This window comes from Geotrypetes seraphini, chromosome 3 (assembly GCF_902459505.1).
Source record: "Geotrypetes seraphini chromosome 3, aGeoSer1.1, whole genome shotgun sequence".
Lineage (NCBI taxonomy): Eukaryota > Metazoa > Chordata > Amphibia > Gymnophiona > Dermophiidae > Geotrypetes > Geotrypetes seraphini.
Genome location: NC_047086.1, coordinates 19,860,754 through 19,879,972, shown reverse-complemented (window position 1 = coordinate 19,879,972; position 19,219 = coordinate 19,860,754). Strand labels below are relative to the sequence as shown.

The 19,219-nt window shown below is 45.0% G+C and overlaps 1 protein-coding gene across 2 annotated transcripts in view; it reads right to left on the bottom strand.

Moving 5' to 3' along the window:
- Positions 1-19,219, bottom strand: part of SIM1 (SIM bHLH transcription factor 1) — a 154,683-nt gene that overhangs the window by 67,541 nt on the left and 67,923 nt on the right. For both annotated transcript variants that reach the window (XM_033938365.1, XM_033938366.1), the window contains 6 exons: positions 17,983-18,072; positions 17,546-17,654; positions 17,321-17,406; positions 15,280-15,479; positions 13,764-13,870; positions 10,932-11,079 (listed from right to left, as the gene is read on the bottom strand). In XM_033938365.1, the coding sequence (XP_033794256.1) occupies positions 10,932-11,079; positions 13,764-13,870; positions 15,280-15,479; positions 17,321-17,406; positions 17,546-17,654; positions 17,983-18,072 (740 nt within the window). The remainder of the gene's footprint in view (positions 1-10,931; positions 11,080-13,763; positions 13,871-15,279; positions 15,480-17,320; positions 17,407-17,545; positions 17,655-17,982; positions 18,073-19,219) is intronic.

Sequence of the window (19,219 nt, the reverse complement as noted above, 5' to 3'; positions counted from 1 at the left end):
AAATTGTTCTAAGACCCAGATAACCTTCTGCCAATCTAACGTCTAAAAGCAGAGTTCCAAAGATCAGGGGAAGAAAAAAAGAAAGAAAGAAAGGAAAGGCAGGCAGGAAGGAAAGAAAGAAAGAAAAAGAGAAGGAAAAAAAGAAAGAACGAAAGAAAGGAAGGAAGGAAAGAAGGAAGGAAGGAAGGAAAGAAAGAAAGAAGGCTTTACCTTGTGCAGACAAATTGTGCTTCTTTTAAACAGAGAATGCATGGAAGTGCAACCCGCCAAGATTGTAGTAATTTCTTTTGGTTATATTTTCTCAAGACCGTGGGTAATTACTTATAGATTGGTTAAACATAGCTCTTGTGAACCTTCTCCGTTAACATCCTTTCGTTCAAACTAGAAGGCAGGCTGGTTCTCCTTTAATTGTCCTCTCTGTGGCAACTGTAACTAAGGCCACAAAATGAGGATAGGATTTCTAGAGTATTGATCTTCCACATGTTATCCTTTATTTCTTTTCTTTTCGTTATTTGCTAGTAACACTGGACAGCAATTTTTTCCAAAGGCTTTGCTTCCTTAAAACAAACTAGCGATTATGATAGATCCCTTCAAAACAAATATAATTTCCCACTGACTGTATTACATAGGAATTTTGAGAAACACAATGGTATCTTTAACATGTTTTAATGCACAAAATTTCTGATACGCTTTAATAGGTTGCCGTGGCTACAAGTGTTTTCCTGCTGATTTTCATTTGTACTCAGTGTCCAGTGCATCTCGTTGCAGTGTCCCAACAATAGTCAGCCAGCATTGATGGATTCCAGTTGCCCTGAAATCTTTTTTCCATAGTAGCAATGTCCTGGTGAAGCTATTCACCATGTTCGTCGCTGACTGCATCAAGATTTGTGAGGAATAAGTCCAAATGTGAATGCAGAAAGTATATCTTAGTGACACGTAACACTTCATGGTTTTGTATGCTCTAAGAAGTTTGTCAACCAGTTGAATCTAGTTTGGTGCTCTGTAACTGCCAAGAAAATTCTCAACGACATCCTTGAATGTTTCCAAGCGATTTTCTCCGTCCGACTAACAGATCTTCATATCTCTCGTCATTGATGACGTGTCTGATCTGTGGACTGACAAAAATGCCTTCCTTGATCTTGGCATCAGCTATTCTTAGAAACATCTGTCTTAGATAAAGAAAACCTTTGCCTTCCTTGTTCATCGCTTTTACAAAATTTTTCATCATTCCAAGTTTTATGTGAAGAGGAGGCAAAAATATATTTGTCAGGTCAACAAGTGGTTCATGTACCACATTTTTCTGTCCTGGAACCAAATTCTTACGGAATGGCCAATTCTTTTGAATTTATTGCAATTTCTTAGCACAGGTGTCCCAATCACAAATAAAACAACAGTACTTGGCATATCCAAGCTGCATTTCAAGTAGCAGAGCTACTACTTTAAGATCACCGCAGATGTTCCAGTTGTACTTTGTGTACTGGATATGCTTTAACAGCAGTTCCACATTTTCATATGCTTTTATATAGCCTTTTCAGGCAGCATCCATCAAGCTCATGTGCAAGCATGCCTATACTGCATCATTTCCATGGATGTTATGCAACCTGCCCTAAATGTATGCCTGGAAATGCCCACACTATATCCAGCAAGATATAACATGAGAAATAGGACTATATTAAGAATTAGGCTAAGAATTAATTGAATTAGCCCAAAAATATAATAAGAAATTGTAAAAATGTTTTGTTTTTTGTTAAAACGGTACATAATTTTAAACATGATTTTCGTGATTAGCAGCCAAACATCTGTAAGATACACCCAAAAATGTTGAAGAAGCAAAACTTTTGTTGTCCAGGTGTAATCTGATTGGATTCCTCCCCACCCAACATTGAGAACTTCAGCACAATGGACTTTATTAATGGCTTTTCCTTTTGGATTAATTTTTCCTTTATGTGTGTCATGCCATGTCACTTTTCTGTACAAGTTACTTGCATGGTTAAGACTTGCAAGGCTTATGGTTTATTAATCCACCACCTTTTATTGGATTATGGTAAATGGTTTGCAATAATATAATTTAGAAACAGAAATGAACTCCAAACCTTCAATAGCATAATAAAAACAAAGCACAGTAAAAGCAAAGGTTAGAGAAGAGGTGGGTATAGACCAAACATGCTACCAACCAATTAGCTCTGAGTCATGCACCAAAGACCTTAGAGAACAGCGTCATGTTCCAACTGAAAGAGTTCTACTGAAGAGGGGCCAAGCAAAACAAAGCAGAAGAGTGTGTGAACTCAAGATGTGCAGGATACTGAGGAAATATGCAGACAACGATCGTTAAGTGAACAGAGAGTTCTAGAGAGAATATACAGAATGATAAAGGGGGGAACCGGTGTCTAACACTTTGTATAAGTCATGGCATGATGGAGCGAACAGACATTTTAGAAACCTTATTCAGAAGTAGCCTCAGAAAACACTTTTTCACGGAAAGGGTGGCGAATGCTTGGAACAGCCTCCTGGTAGAGGCAGTGGAGGCAAAAAGGGCCGGATTCTGCAAATGGCGCCTACCTCGACGGCCGCCTAAAACACCGCCAATCGCATGTCCTTCATGCTGTGGCGCCATTTGCAGAATTGCAGTTACCGTTAAACCCAGGCGTCGGGAATGTAGGCCAGGGTTTCGAAGGCCTATATTCCCGGCACCTGTATATGATGAGAATCGTGTCTACAGAGTCACCTAGCGGTGCCTAACGTCATTTCTGGTGTAAACCACACCTACTCTGACTTTAGATGCAATTAGGGCATCTCTGTAGATGCGATTACGGCGTCATTCTTTGTAGGTGCTTTTTTTAAAATAACATCTTAAGTGGTTTTAAACAGCATGGTCAATTGCTGTGCCAATTAATACTAATTAAAATGATTAAGTTAGGCAGCGGTAGGGTGCCTACTGCTGCCTAAGTTATGGCGCCAATTAGAGAATTTGGGCCAAATTGTATCTGAATTCAAAAAAGTGCAGGGGATAGTAGATGGCATGGTTAGGCAGACTAGATACGCCAAAGGACTGCCTGCTCCCCCCCCCAAAAAAAAAAAAGGATCAGCACTCTGTCAAATAAACTGGAGTCCAGGGCCAAATGAGCTCATGCATGCTTCCCACCACTTCCCCATTCCACTCCCAGAACGATTTCCTGGTGAGCTAGGGTAGGTTGGGAAGTTGCGAACCCCAACAATAAGACAAGACTAATTTGACAATGTTAGCAACTGTTTGGAAAGACAGAAGTTTACAGTATCGGTAGCATGGAATATTGCTACACCTTGGGTTTTGGCCAGGTACCAGTGACCTGGATTGGCCACCGTGAGAACGGGCTACTGGGCTTGATGGACCATTGGTCTGACCCAGTATGGCTATTCTTATGTTCTTACGTGAGCCAAGTATAAGACAATCAAGCCATTGTAACATCACTGATGAGGTTGGCTCTGAGGCATTATGACATCACAATCTCAGCTCTGGAATGTTGCTCTGATTGGGGTTTTGGAATCTTGCTGTTCTTTGAGACGCTTGAATGTTGCTACTCTTTGGGTTTTGGCCAGGTACTAGGGACCTGGATTGGCCACCATGAGAACGGGCTTGATGGACCATCGGTCTGACCCAGTATGGCTGTTCTTATGGTGTGCCAAGTATAGGACAATGAAGCCATTGTAACATCACTGATGAGGATGGATCTGAGGTACTGTGACATCACAATCTCAACTCTGGAATGTTGCTCTCATTGGGGTTCCGGAATCTTGCTATTCTTTGGGATTCTGTATGGAATGTTGCTACTCCTTGGGTTTTGGACAGGTACTAGTGACCTGGATTGGCCACCGAGAGAACAGGCTACTGGGTTTGATGGACCATTGGTCTGACTCATTAAGGCTATTCTTATGTTCTTATGTTCTTAACAGACCAATCTAGTAATAATTTATGTTCATTCAGTCATCAGCATTGACTTGTTGACAATGAATTATATGACACATTTGTTCATTTTCCATGTGCAGCCCGCTAGGGATAGCGCCGACATTCACGCAGCTCTGTGTGTAGAGGGTTATAGATTTCACGTGATACCTTTTTGTGGTATCATCAAAGTGGTTTCACATTGACTATCCTCCCTTTTTACAAAACCGCGCAAGCGGTTTTTAGCCCAGCCGGCACGCTAAATGCTCTGCGCTGCCCCCGATGCTCAGAGGAACTCTACGAGTGTCGGGAGCAGCACAGAGCATTCAGCACACTGGCCTGCGCTAAAAACCGCTTCCGCGGTTTTGTAAATGGGGGTTTATATGCAGGCAGTTTCTCTATCTCTAATGAACTCACATTCTAACCTCCCCTTTTACAAAACCATAGCATCAGAGGGAAGGCCCCGGCAGGGAAGGCAGGGAAGCAACCCGTTCAGAGTGCTGCTGCTGCTGCTGCTGCTGTTTCTGAAGGCCTCAGAGTGGAGGTATGTCAGTCTCACGGTGGGAGGGTCGGTGGGGTTCTGCTGCACAGGGGGCTAGGAGGGAGAGATAGAAAGATGCTGCAGAAGGGAATGGGTGAGAGGGGAGGAAAGATGCTGCACATTTGGGGGGGGAGAAAGAAAAGAGGAAGAATTGGGGTGGAGGAGAGGAAGGAAGAGATGATTGTTGAACATCCCCCCGAAAATAAGCCCTAATGCGTTTATTGGACCCCAAATTAATATAAGACACTGTCTTATTTTGGGGGAAACAAGGTACTTATCATTTCCATGGCACTGTTAGACGTATGCAGCACTGTACATTAAAACATTCAAGAGACAGTCCCTGCTCAACAGAGCTTATAACCACTCAATGTAGTCATCACTATTTATAAACACAGTCTACCAAACCATCTCTAATTTCTTAAAGAGATATTATAGTTTAAAGGTTTTCAAAAACACCCCTTCCTATGAATCACAATGCAACTGTTCTAATCCTTACCAGAATATTCTGAAGGTGGGTCAACCTGGTGATGTACTAGGGATTACTGTGCGCTGCCTTGTGCAGAGATTTGAGGCAGGGATTAATCCATGTTAGAACTTTCTCCTCTCTGGATTGGACAAAACCAGAGATGTTACAGATTCAGTTTTCACAGGCCCCGGGGGGGCACTTCATCATAGACCCTGCGCAATGCTGACACCTGGTGGCCAATTGTGAGAGCCAAGATTAAAGGCTTTAGAACTCCTGGTGGGAGGTCAGTGATGCTGTTTCAATTACTGGACTAAAAATAACTTGGGAGGAAATATAAAATAGGGGTGTGTGAATACTACAGTATTTGCAAATGAAAGCACATGCACCAAATTTCAGCTCTGCTTCTGACTTAACTGAAAGCCCAATGGAGCAAAAAGAAATGGCAGGGACCCCCCCCCCCCCTTTTTTTTTTTTTTTACAAAAGCTTAGTGCAGTTTTTAGCACCAGCCACAGCAGTAACAGCTCCAATACTCTTTTGTAAAGGGGGGGGGGGGGGGAGTTTCTTTCAGGCATGGCACTGCTTCAAACAAAGAATGAAGGAATAAATAAAGCACGTAGAGCCGAAGAGGAGACTTAAGGGCAGAGGTTTTTAAGTATAAAAGAGGTGTATGCCTTTCATTCAAGAAATGTGTGAAAACTAAAAGCTGATAATATATTTTAAAAGAAGAGGGGTCTAGAAGAAGATACAGAAAGGCAGGGCCAGTGTCAGGGAGGGGCAAAGAGGGCAGCTGTCCTGGGTCCTGAAGCTTTCCCTCTACCGCAATCCGCCCACCTCTGATGCAACTTCCTGATTCCTCCTGGGAGATCATGGCAGAGGGAAAGCTTCAGGGCAGCCGCCAGCAGCTTGTGAGAATGACTGTGCACCGGGGCCCCTCTGAAAAGTAACATTTGGATGCTGAAAGGTGACCAGGAAGGTGAGGGGAAGCAAGGGAGATGGGCAGAAGAGATGTCCAGTCCGCAGGGCCTCCTGGAGCTGTTTTAAGTATGCACAGGAAGAGGCGTGGGGAGGAATGAAAGCGATGGGAAAATGCAGATGAGAGGTGGGGGAGGGAACAGAAAAACAAATTATGAAACAGGGGGTGGGAGAGAGCGAGAGATGGTAGACAATGGGAGGGAGGGATTACAAGAGTTTAGGCAGTCCTCAAATTTGGAAGCAGGGGCAAAGGTAGACTGTGTGGTCAACACATTCCTTCATCACCCTTCAACCCCCCATCCGCACACACACACCCCTTCCTGGCAGGAGGACATGCATATTTTTCCTCTCCCACATTCTATGATCTGATGTTTCTCTCCTTTCCCTCCTCCCCAAAGTCTGGTATGTCTTTCACTTTCTGCATAGTCCAGTATCATGCAGAGAGAAAGCTTCCAGGTCTGCAAGAGAAGCCAGACTGTGGGGAGGAGGAAAAGGAGAGAGATACTAGACTGTATAGTTTGTGAGGTGAGGGGAATTCCAGACAGCAGATGCACTGCCACTGGAGGAGCCTGAGCCAAGAAGGGAGTGATTGGGGCCCCAGCCTTCCCCCTCCCCTTGGCTACACCCCTGAGAGAGAAGAGAATAGCAGAGATGTTGAACTCAGGGGAGACAGGCAGGCCTGAGGAGGGGAAGTTGCTGGATTGAAGAGCAGTCAGGAAGAATAATACATATGTTGGAGCAGGGAATGAGAGGGAGGGAGAGAAGGGGAAATGTTTGACGGGGCGGGAGGGAGGGGGCTATATCACGCGCTAATCCGGTGCGTGCGCTAAAAACGCTAGCACACCTTTGTAAATGGAGCCCTATATCTTTTAGGCCAGAATCTTATCTTTTATGATTGATTATTTGAAAAAGAAGGATCATTAGTAGATTTCTGATATATATATATATGTCTTCAGGTACTTTACGAAAAGTGGGTAGATGAGAGAAAACTCTAATTATAGAAGGAAGGTCATTCCAAACTTTTACGAATAAAAAAGAAAATGATCGACAAAAATTGGCCATAGTTTTTATTCCTTTAAAAGTGGGAAAGCCAAGTTTATTTTTCTGAAAGTTCCTAGAATTAGAGATTTGTTGTGAATTAAATGAGACAGGGACCAAAGGAGAAAAAATACCATATAGGATTTTGAAAATTGCAGTTGCCCAATTAAATTGGATCCTCCAATAAACGGGAACCCAGTGGAGGGATCTCAGTAAAGGTGTGACATGATCATATTTATGTTTACCATATATTAGTGTAGCCGCCGTATTCTGGATAAGTTGGTAATGAAAGAGCAGCAGGAAAGAAAGCAGGAGCAATGTTGGACCATGAGGGGTAGGGAAGAGAGAGGAGGTGATATGATGGATCATGGAGGGAGGGACAGGAAGGAAGCTGGTGGAGGAAAAAGGACAGGGAGATGTCAGGCTATGATGAGAGAGGGAGAGGAGATGTTGGGCTACAACAATGGAGGGAGTAGATATGCTGGAAATTGTGGAATAGTCGAAAAGACTAAGGGATGGGGGTGGCAAGGAGATGAATGAGAGGAGGAGAGTGAAAACAGAGGTAGAAATGTGGTAATGAGGAGTAGACAAAAGATAGAAGAGTATACGAGACTGGGGAAGGTGTGAGATGGGAAGTTGGTAGGTAGCTGAAAAGTAAAATGATGGAAAGGGTGACATTTGAGTGGACAGAGGTGCAGAAAAGAAAGAGCAAAAAAGGAAAAGGCAGGTGTAGTGATGGAATGAAACAAGAAAGGAAAGAGAAAAGACATATTAGCCTTCTGCACAGCCAATTCCTCCTCCTCTCCCCCTCCTCCCCGGTCATCCAATCAGCCTTCTACACAGCCGATTCCTCCTCCTCTCCTCCCCCCCCCCCCCCCAGTCAGCCAATCAGCCTTCTGCACAGCCGATTCCTCCTCCTCTCCCCCCCTGGTCAGCCAATCAGCCTTTTGCACAGCCGGTTCCTCCTCCTCTCCCCCGGTCATCCAATCAGCCTTCTGCACAGCCGATTCCTCCTCCTCTCCTTCCCCCCGCCCCCCCCCCCCCCCCCGGTCAGCCAATCACCTTCTGCACAGCCGATTCCTCCTCCTCTCCCCCTCCTCCCCAGTCATCCAATCAGCCTTCTGCACAGCCGATTCCCCCTCCTCTCCCCACTGGAGCATACCGGGTATGATTTACTGCACCCGCCAGCGCCCCGGCTGCCTTCTGTCTTTTTACACACTCAAAACCGCATTCCTGGAATGGATCCCCCGCGAATTTCAGGGGAGTACTGTATCTGGTTTTATTTCTCTATGGTTGTGAAACTTGAGGTTCCCAGTTCAATTTCTATTTGTAATCCTTTGTTCTGTATTTGGTAAAGGTCTGTCTGGGTTTTGTGGTGAAGAAGTCATTTAAAGTTGTATTATGTGCGTTAGTAATAGCAGGTGAGGAGATGGAGGGAGGGGATTAGGGGCCTCCTCCATCATTTCTGCCCTGCAGAAAGGAAACGGTGCCAGGAAACAAAAAAGCTGATGCTCCATTAAAACGGGATATAAATTTTTAAATAAATTCTAGTGCTGATGATTTTTGTACAAGATGTTTTCCGATTACACAGCGAAGAAGAATGTTGTGATAAAATTAAGTTACTCCTGAAGAACTCTGCACAAATCTATTTTTATTTTATTATTTTTTAAATTATGCACAGGATATTTTTTAAAATCTCCAGAACTCTGCCCAGTTTATTTGTCATATTTTTGCTTAGAATTCCCTAATTGTAAGACCTGGCTCCTCCCGCAGGCCTGAAATCCCCATCTGACTCCCCTATTTTCTTCTCTCAGGAAACTCTCCTCCCGCTCCTGCCCCCCCACCTAACCAAGGTCTCTCACCTCACTCCAGCTATCATCAATCTGCACTCCCCCACACACACATATATCTCCTTGTTTCCATTTTCTCCCCAGCACATACTCTCCTTTTCCCTGACTCACAAATTCACATCCCCACCTCTCCTTCATTCACAGGCACATACCCCACATCCTCTTTGTTCTGGCCTCCCTCCAAAGCATACCATAAACCTGGCTTCCTAAATCCCTATGGAATACCATCAGGCTTGCTGTGCCTCCACCCCCCCCCCTCCCCCCAACAGCAATCCCAAAGCTTTCTCTGTCTCCAACTTCACCCTTCACTAATTCCCCATTCCTCCAAATTTTATATGTCTCTACTCACGTTGCACCCCTAAGTGTGCTTCCCCCCCCCCCCAACTTCATCCAGCGAACCTCCCATCCCCAGTCTGCTCCGTCTTACATCCCTGCCCTCATCACAGACCAAGAGGAGAAGGTAAATAGCTGCACATCAGGCCACTTCCTCCACCTCTGCCATCCTAGGCCCAACTACTCATTTGACCCGTAAGGCTGTATGGAAGCCTACATGGTCCAAACAATAGTCAGCCCTAGGACGGCAGAGAAGGACGACGCAGTCATTCATTTCATTCAGTGGCGTGGTAAGGGTGAGCGGCGCCCCTCCCCCACCCCCCTGCCCCTCGCCCCCTTCCTTTTCCCCATACCTTTTCGGCTTGTTCGGTGTGCCCTTTGATGTCATTTCCTAGGCTCAGGTCCCGGAAGGGACATCAGAGAGGATCCGGAGGAAGGCAAAGGGCGCAGGCGGGGACTGAGTGGGCGGGGCGGAGAGGAGGATGCGCCCTTAGGAAGGCCACACCCTCCTTTTGATAAGCTCTTCTTTCACTGCATTTGTATAGCAACTGGTTGTCAGCTACAAGGGAATTTTTTTCATTTTTGGAACATTATATGATCCCCCATCCCCTCCAGTCCATTCCCTCCTGTGCCCATAGTATGATGGACTTGTTTTGTCTTCAACTATGCAGATACCCACAGGTTTCTGCTGTGTCCACCACAAATCCCACTGCAGTTTACAATAAATCTGGCACTCTCAAACATAAAATGCCGGTTTTTATTTTTAACATCATCATAGACTCTACACATTTTTAGAATTAAGTTGCAATGATGACCTTTTAACAGAATAAAGAATTAAAAAAAAAAAACTGACTTCTTCCATTACCAAGCCACGCTAGCATTTTTAGCGCCGGCTGCCGTGGTAACAGCTGCGACGCTCGTGGAACTCATATGATCATCCGAGCTGTTACCGCCACGGCCGGCACCAAAAACACCAACTCGGCTTTGTAAAAGAAAGGGTGAGCTCTTAATATACTCCCCTTTTACAAAACTATAGTGCGATTTTTAGCGCTGGTCGCCGTGGTAAACAGCCATGACGCTCATTGGAATTCTAGGAAGCGTCAGAACTGTTACCCCCATGACCGGCGCTAAAAAACCGTGCTATGGTTTTGTAAAAGAGGGGGATAAAGATGAGGCCAGAGAGCAAACAAATCCCGTATTACACCGGGTAAACATCACCAAGCCCAGTGAACACATCTTTTTAACTACTTTTTAATCCGGGGGGGGGGGTTTTCTGTGTGTGTGTGGGGGGGGGGGGCGATATGTTATGGTGTTTGCAGTTCTCAGCACACTATGTTTCAATAGGGGAAATCAGGGTTTCCAGATTCTTGTTCAGTTTCGATGAAGCTTTCCCACACACATGGGCGCACATATTTCTCACGTCAAAAAACCCCCCCACGAATAACAAAACGGACGCAATGCTAGCGCAAGCCAAGAACGAATCCCTCCACACAGCGAAGTGTGCTTACAAACCTGAGAATAAGGATTTGGTAGGGAAACACGGGAGGATCAGGATGAAATTAAACGACTGAAACAACCCCCTCGCCATCCCCACTGAAAAGGAAAATATATTCCATGTAAGTGCAGCATAAGTAACTCAGTAAAGCAGAGCTGCTCCAAAAGTATTATGCAAAGCTGGAGTCTGTTTAACCAACAGAGGTATGAGGCAGCAAACGCTATAATCGGCTGGAGGGGGGTGGGGGGAGAACGAATAATGTGAAGCTTGAGGCTATTATTCAACTAGGAAGTGGGTTCGGGGGGGGGGTACTTACGTGAGGACATAGTTGACGCTGACGATGCAGTGAGGCCTCGAAGACCTGCTGTTATGCACGATGGTGGCGTAACTCTGCACCCACACCCAGCCCCCGTGCTTGGCCAGGAAGCGATAGTATTTGGTGGTCACTTGTCCTTTCACCAGCACTGTAAGAGAGGGCAAAGCAAGGGGAAAAGAAGAGATGGGTTAGCTGTAGCCGACCTGTAACAACTTCTGCGTTGTCTCGTCTTAAAATATGCTTTAATCGTAAGAACATAAGAGTTGCCGCTGCTGGGTCAGGCCGGTGGTCCATCGTGCCCAGCAGTCCGCTCATGCGACCGCCCTTTGGTCAAAGTCCAGCGCCCCAACCGAGACCAGCCCTTCCTGCGCTCATTCTGGTTCAGTAGGAACTTATCTAACTTTGTCTTGAAACCCTGGAGGGTGTTTTCCCCTATAACAGTCTCCAGAAGAGCATTCCAGTTTTCTACCACTCTCCGGGTGAAGAAGAACTTCCTTACGTTTGTACGGAATCTATCCCCTTGTAAATTTAGAGAGTGCCCTCTCGTTCTCTCTACCTTGGAGAGGGTGAACAATCTGTCCTTATCTACTAAGTCTATTCCCTTCAATATCTTGAATGTCTCGATCATGTCCCCTCTACATTAGGTATATAACATACACATATAGCCATAGGTCTCACCTCTATAGACAATCACAGATATGCACATGTAGAAATGTAGTCTCACAAATACCACATATGGACACTATAAGTGGCTTAATGAAATATGCACAATTTCTCCCATAATGAATTTGGGGAGGGGTGAGAGGGAGAGAGACAATGAAAATGGAAAGAGGAAAATATATATTTAAATACAAGCATTCATAACTCATTTGATATGAATTGTTTCTATATCGGATGTGAGATCAGAATATTTAAATTCGGATCTTTCATGAAACCAATCTGTGCCTAGAAGTCACTTCCTCAATTGCTGTGGGGGTTACCTGTTTTGAAGGGGGGGGTATTGTACAAAGAGGAGAGAACATCCTTTAAGTCTGCAGAGGTGAAGGGGAGAGGGTGAAAGGGACTCCATCCTTCCTCTCATCAACACCTCTCTACAAACAGGCATAGTGTTCACAAACTGCAAATCAGTGGTCATCAAGCCGATCTTGAAAAAACCCACACGCAACTCTAACATGCCTGTCAACTTTAGACCTGTCTCCAACCTATCCTTCATCTGAAAAAAAACAGTGTTAAACCAATTACACTCTTTCATCAACAAACAAGGAGCCTTATCCGCCTTCCAATTGGGATTCAGGAAATTCCACAGTACTGAAACCGTCCTTCTTGACATCATTGCTGACTGCTGGAAACTCATGGATAAGAGTAATGATGGCCTTCTGGTGCTGCTGGATCTCGGCATGGCATTCAACACTATTGACCATCCTCTCCACCATACACGGCTCTTTGAAATTGGTATCTGAGATGTGCGTTACGATGGTTCGCCTTCTTCCTAAATAATAGATCCCAAAGTGTACTGCTCAACAATGCATATCGAAACCGAAATTGATCAAACACAGTGTTCTTGAAGGGGCTCTGCTATCCCCTCCTATTATTCAATCTCTACATTAGACCTGTCCTAGACATAGCTCACAAATAGCAAATACAGATTCACTCTTTCACGGATGACATTTCACTATATCCACCGCTGGGAGAAACTTGTGATGCCCAGATCACAAAACTCCTAAACTGCCCCTTGGAAATCATAACCTGGATGTCCGTCAACAAATTACAACTAAACATCTCCAAGACGGAACTCCTTTAGATCCATAAGAAACACTGCAACTACATCCGTCCCTCTCTACATTGGGACTCAACTACCATAACTGTGAAAGACCGAGTGCACAGCCTAGGAATACTCTTTGACTCCAACCTATCGCTCTTCAACCACATCACTCAAGTGGTATCTTCCTCATTTCACTACCTGTGACAACTCCGCAAAATAAGAAACTACTTTTCTGAGTCTAACTTCACCCAGCTACTCTATGCCTTATTCCTCTCCCGCATAGACTACTGCAACGGTCTCACAAAAAAGAACGTACGTTTCCAGTGTGTACAAAATGCAACAGACTTCTAAAGAATCTCCATCCCTGTGACCTGGTCTCTCAGGCTTAATCGTCAGCTCACTGGCTACCCATGTCTTCAAGGGCCTGATACTAGCACTCAAATCCTTGCACAACATGGTGTCAGGTACGTGATGGCCAAGCTTCCTCCATACATGCCAAACAAGTCCCTCCACTCCCAGGATGAGATACACCTCAAAAACGCCCATGGTCGTACCCTTCAACTGCAAACCTCCAAATAACGTTCCTTCTCCTACTTCATACAAACCCACTGGAATCAACCGCCCCCCCAGATAAGATCCCTTGAAGAACTCCTCAGCTTTAGGAAATCAATAAAACATATTCTTCACCTAACTCCCATTTCCGATAGATTACAAAGAAATGCATATTGATACAAGATCTTCAGTATGTGTCGCATTAGGATAAAAACTTGTATTGTAAAGTCTTCTACTGTAACTGTGACAAATTTAACTTGTAAACTGTACAATATATTACGGATATTGGCATTAGATCCCTAGTAGGTGTCGAGTTAGGATAAAAACTTGTACCAGAAAAAATCCAAAACCAAAAACTTGTACTCTAACTATGGCAACTTGTAACTTGTTAACTGTATATTATGTATGTTAACCTGTAACCCGTCCTGAGCTCTTTGGGGAGGACGGGATGGAAAATGAATGAATGAATTAAATAAATAAATAGGGGGGGCTTCAGGGGAGGGGGCTGCATTCCTTACACAGGTGATGAGCGCAGCGTAAGTGGAACGTGTCACAGCCATGGACATGGTGATAAAGGGTTTTCTCAATCAGGTCCTGAGGTTCGTAACCAGTTAATTCAGCTACCCTGTAAAGGGGGAGAGAAAAGCACACTGAGAACCTGGTTTCCTAAGGATTTTGTTAAATTCTCTATACAGTGGAACCTTGGTTTACGAGCATAATTCGTTCCAGAAGCATGCTCGTAAACCAAAATACTCATATATCAAAGCGAGTTTCCCCATAGGAAATAATGGAAACTCACTTTGATACATTCCCACTTACCCACCCCCCGAGGCCAGCGGCGCTGCTCCCCCCCCCCCACACTCGCAAAGACCCCCCTCCGTGCGAACACCCCCACCCCCGTGAACCAGCACCCCCTGCCCGAACAACTTAAACTTATTCCCCCGTCTGGCACCAGCACGCGGCTCACAGGACGTGCCGGTGCCGCTAGAGGATCTTCCTGCTTCTGCCAGCCTTGAGCATGCATCTGCGCATGCTCAAGGACTTCTAATTCTCCCTACACCCGAAAATAAGCCCTAGTCGCCAGCAGCAGCAGCGCTTCCCCCCGCCCGCCCGCTGACCCATCTCTCCCTCCCATCCGAACCCTGAGACAGGAATGCCTTATAACAGCATCGGCAGCAATCTACACAGGCTGCTTCACTGACTTCTATCTCCTGGGCATTTCTCTGCTGCATCACTGATGATGTCATCAGCAACGTGGTAGAGGAACGCCCGGGAGATAGAAGGCCTGTGTAGATTGCTGCCGACACTGTTATAAGGTATTCCTGTCTCGGAGTTTGGATGGGAGAGAGAGATGGGTCAGCGGGGGAGGGGGTGGGGGTGCAGCAGCGGCAGGCGGTGGAAGGATAGAAAGATGCTACACGGGGGGGTGGAAGGAAGGGAAGGATAGAAGCTGCAAGGGTTCTGCTGCACAGGGGGATGGGAGGGAGGGAGATACTGCACAAGGAGATGGGTGAGAGGGGAGGAAAGATGCTGCACATGTAGAGGAGAGAAAGGAAATAGGAAGAATTGGGGTGGAGGAGAGGAAGGGAGAGATGATCATTACATGACAAAAATAAGACATCCCCGAAAATAAGACCTAGTGCCTTTTTTGGGCCCCAAATTAATATAAGACAGTGTCTTATTTTCGTGGAAACACGGTATTAATTTAAAATTTCATTATGAATATTTGTTAGTAATGCATGCATAAATTATCATTGCGCATTAAAGGATCACATGCTACCTTATAGTTTTGCATTACCATTTGCATGTTTAATTATTGCAATTAATTTATAAAATAGCATTAGAATGGTCGCATGTGTAAATGTATTTATTTAAGACTTTATATACCGCCTGGAATCTCGGAGGTTTCCATATGGTAAACATACATAATTAAACACAAATTAGTTATTGCAATCGTTACCACTGCGTCATTATTTTTTTTTAAAATAGTATAATTTTATTATATCGCTGTGGCCATTTCTAGGATGAACCCACCTGGAATCTAAAAATATGAGCTTCATGTCAAGACTGGCACGAAACATAAACATGTTGCTATGCAGTTTGATCTCGGTGACTGCACTGGGGGGCAGCGAGTGGCCCACAGCCACCAAGCCCACGTTCTGATAACAGCCATCGAAGGGGGACATGTCCAGGCTATACTGGCGGATCTTCAGGTAGCCACTACAGTGAATAACCTGCCCAAGAGAAGGAAACACAGCTATGGCAGGAGAGCCAGGAAGGGCTTGCATACAGAGGGGAACGGGGCACATGAGGACCTTAGAGCCAAGACATAGTAACAGAGTAAATGATGGCATATAAAGACCTGAACGGTCCATCCAGTCTGCCCGTTCGTTATACCCATTACAAATACATGATTAAATTAACTGGTCTCTTCTTTGATATTTCTGGGTCGTAGACTGCAAAGTCCACCTGGAATTGTCCTAGGTTCCAACTGTTGAAGTTGCCATCTAATCAAGCCATTGTGACATCACTGATGAGGCTGGCTCTTAGGCATTGGTAGAATGAGGATTATGACATCACAAGCTAAGCTCTGGAATGTTGCTACTCTTTGTGTATTTGCCAGGTAACATAGTAAATGACAGCAGATAAAGACCTGAACGGTCCATCCAGTCTGCCCGTTCGTTATACCCATTACAAATACATGATTAAATTAACTGGTCTCTTCTTTGATATTTCTGGGTCGTAGACTGTAAAGTCCACCTGGTACTGTCCTATGTTCCAACTGCTGAAGTTGCCATCTAATCAAGCCATTGTGACATCACTGATGAAGTTGGCTCTTAGGCACTGGTGGAATAAGGATTATGGCATCACAATCTTGGCTCTAGAATGTTGCTACTCTTTGGGTATTTTCCAGGTAACATAGTAAATGACAGCAGATAAAGACCTGAACGGTCCATCCAGTCTGCCCGTTCGTTATACCCATTACAAATACATGATTAAATTAACTGGTCTCTTCTTTGATATTTCTGGGTCGTAGACTGTAAAGTCCACCTGGTACTGTCCTATGTTCCAACTGCTGAAGTTGCCATCTAATCAAGCCATTGTGACATCACTGATGAAGTTGGCTCTTAGGCATTGGTGGAATGAGGATTATGGCATCACAATCTTGGCTCTAGAATGTTGCTACTCTTTGGGTATTTTCCAGGTAACATAGTAAATGACAGCAGATAAAGACCTGAACGGTCCATCCAGTCTGCCCATTAGTTACACCCATTAAAAGTACATGATTAATTTAACATCTCTTCTTTGATATTTCTGGGTCGTAGACTGTAAAGTCCACCTGGTATTGTCCTAGGTTCCAAATACTGAAGATGTCATCCAAGCTCACTCCAGCCTATCCAACCATCCTGTGTGCAGGGTATCTACCATAAAGTCTGGCCAGTAACATCCTCATGTTCCAAGTTAGTGGCATTCCCATCAATGCCCTCCCCAGCCCAATCTAATCTAATCTAATCTAAACCTTAAGTTTATATACCGCATCATCTCCATGAGAATCCTACTCCAAATCACCACATAGGGGACACAGACCGTGCAAGTCTGTCCAGTACCAGCCTTAGCTCTTTAATTTACATTCTTCATTTTCTAATTAGAGATCCTCTATGTTTATCCCCTCTGGTCTGTCTAAGCTCCTTCAAGTGAAAGATTGTGTATTTCCCCAGTATCCTTCCCATGATCTGCTTCTTTCTATATATATTAAAAAAGGTAATGTATAGAAATAAACCAAAGGAATAAAGGTGATACCTTTTTTATTGGACTGGATTTTTATTTCTATATATTACCTTAAAAAAAGTGGACTAACACGGTTACCACACCATTTCATTATATAAAAATATGCAAAAATAGCTCAGATCGTACCCATCACCCCTGAAATACAATGCAACTATCCCCTCCACAGGCCCTCACCCCCCCCCCCCCCTACTGTTTAGAAGTCACCGCATTCAGCTGATTGGCCATCACTCTCACAAATGAGATTCCCCTGTACAGGGTTCCACCATCGCTGTGGCCTGAGACCCACCTTATATCCTCCACAGGTCAGACCCGCATTCCTCTTGGCCAGCACACACTTCATCCGCAAGAAAAAAGAGCGCTCGATCTCGTACTCTGGCAAAGCAAATCAGTATCCAAAGGGGGGGGAGGAAAGAGAAGGGAGGGTGGATTAATAGGGAAATGAATTGCATGGAGCAACCTACAGATGCAAGAGACTAAGGAGAAACCATAAGACAGGGAGCATGCACCTTACCCTGAACAAAATGTGAGTGGTAGGGCTGATGGGCTGTCAGCACTGCAGTCATCTCATCATGATCTGCGGGGTGGATGTATTCATAAATGCTATTTCCGGTCAGTTCTACCTGTTACAGAGGAGGATTTCAGCTTTACCTGCGTTTACACGGGGCTCCGACGTGAAACTGAAAATCGAAAGGACCGCTCTGCCTCATTATCTCTCTGCTGTGATTGCTCTGGGCTCTGTTAGATCATTCCTACACAAGGTCTACTCTCGCTATAGCAGAATCAACCTGACTAGTGGCTATCAATCGTCTTCTCCGCGCTTAACTTGTTTGCTCCTCTATCAGTAGGGTCTGGGTAAACTTAATCTGCAAATATGGATAGGACCTGTTATCCCGTTTCTACGTTCACACCTGCCCAGTAGGCATGCAGATAAGCTAGAGGCACACATACCTGTGACAGACCCAGATGCACGGACGCTGTCTCGGAAATGTACATGATTTTCCCATCTGGGGCCACCACGAAGATGAATCCGTCTAAGGTCTGAATGGGGACAAAAGAAGGCACCTGGGAATTAGCTGCTGATAACTGCAATGCAAACGAGGTGTGCATTTGCAAGCTCATGGGTGGTCATATCCCCCCCCCCCCACCACACACACACACACATATATTCTTATCGGATAGTCGAGGAACCAAACAGCCTAAAAGGTAGAAGGTGCTATCTTGGGGGACCCCTGTTCTTTGTTAAACACCTCCAGGCAGAGATTATGGTTTCCTTAGAGCTCATCTCTGCAAACAACTGCTGGGCCGAGCCTAACGCCCGGAATGTTTATGTAAAATAAAGCTTAAGCGATGGGCAAAAATATACACTGGGATCAGCTGTTTGTTTCGTGAGAGACAAAGGCGAGCAGATACATCTCATAGATGGCGGGCAGCACATTTGAAAGCAGACATTTTTGGCCCTGAAGTTACTTTGCAAGATAGGGGCTATTTTTTTTTTTAACACGTAATAACAAATATACTGTACATTACACGGTTAAAGGTAAATGCACAGAATCGGATCGGCTTAAGACAGGGGTGTCCAACCTCCGGCCCAGTGAAGTATTTTGTGCGGCCCTGGTCGAGGGCGATGCAGTATTTTCCTCTGGTGCCCCAGGGTGTTTACCATCTTGCCGGCTCCCTCCTCTGTCTTGCTGCAGCGTTTGCGCAGCCCCAGAAACATTTTTTTCAGCCAATGCGGCCCAGGGAAGCCAAAAGGTCGGACACCCCTGGCTTAAGATAACTATTACTATGATATATTATAATCATTCATTAGCCATCATGTGTATTTTTCATTTTACTAAATTTACACCTTTTCATTGGTATCTCAGTACAGGGCACAGAAGATATTCCTTCGTCCCCAAAAGCTTAGAATGGGTGGGTACCCAAGGCGTATGATTTGCTGAAGGCTACAAGGCAAAGCAGTAGAGTCTGAACCTTGGCTTTCCTGGTTCTCAGCCTGCTGTAATCACTGCTTAGCCGCCTCTGTCTCGCATCTGTTTAAAGAGGCAGATGAGCAGCCAGGGTTTAAAGGGCTTGTGGTCCGACTATTGTGTCCAGTTTTTCATCTGCCCCCCCTCTCCCCTCCCCGAATAGCTCTGTGGGTTTTTCACTAGCCCTCAGCCATCTCTGATTCTGTCCGCACCAAACT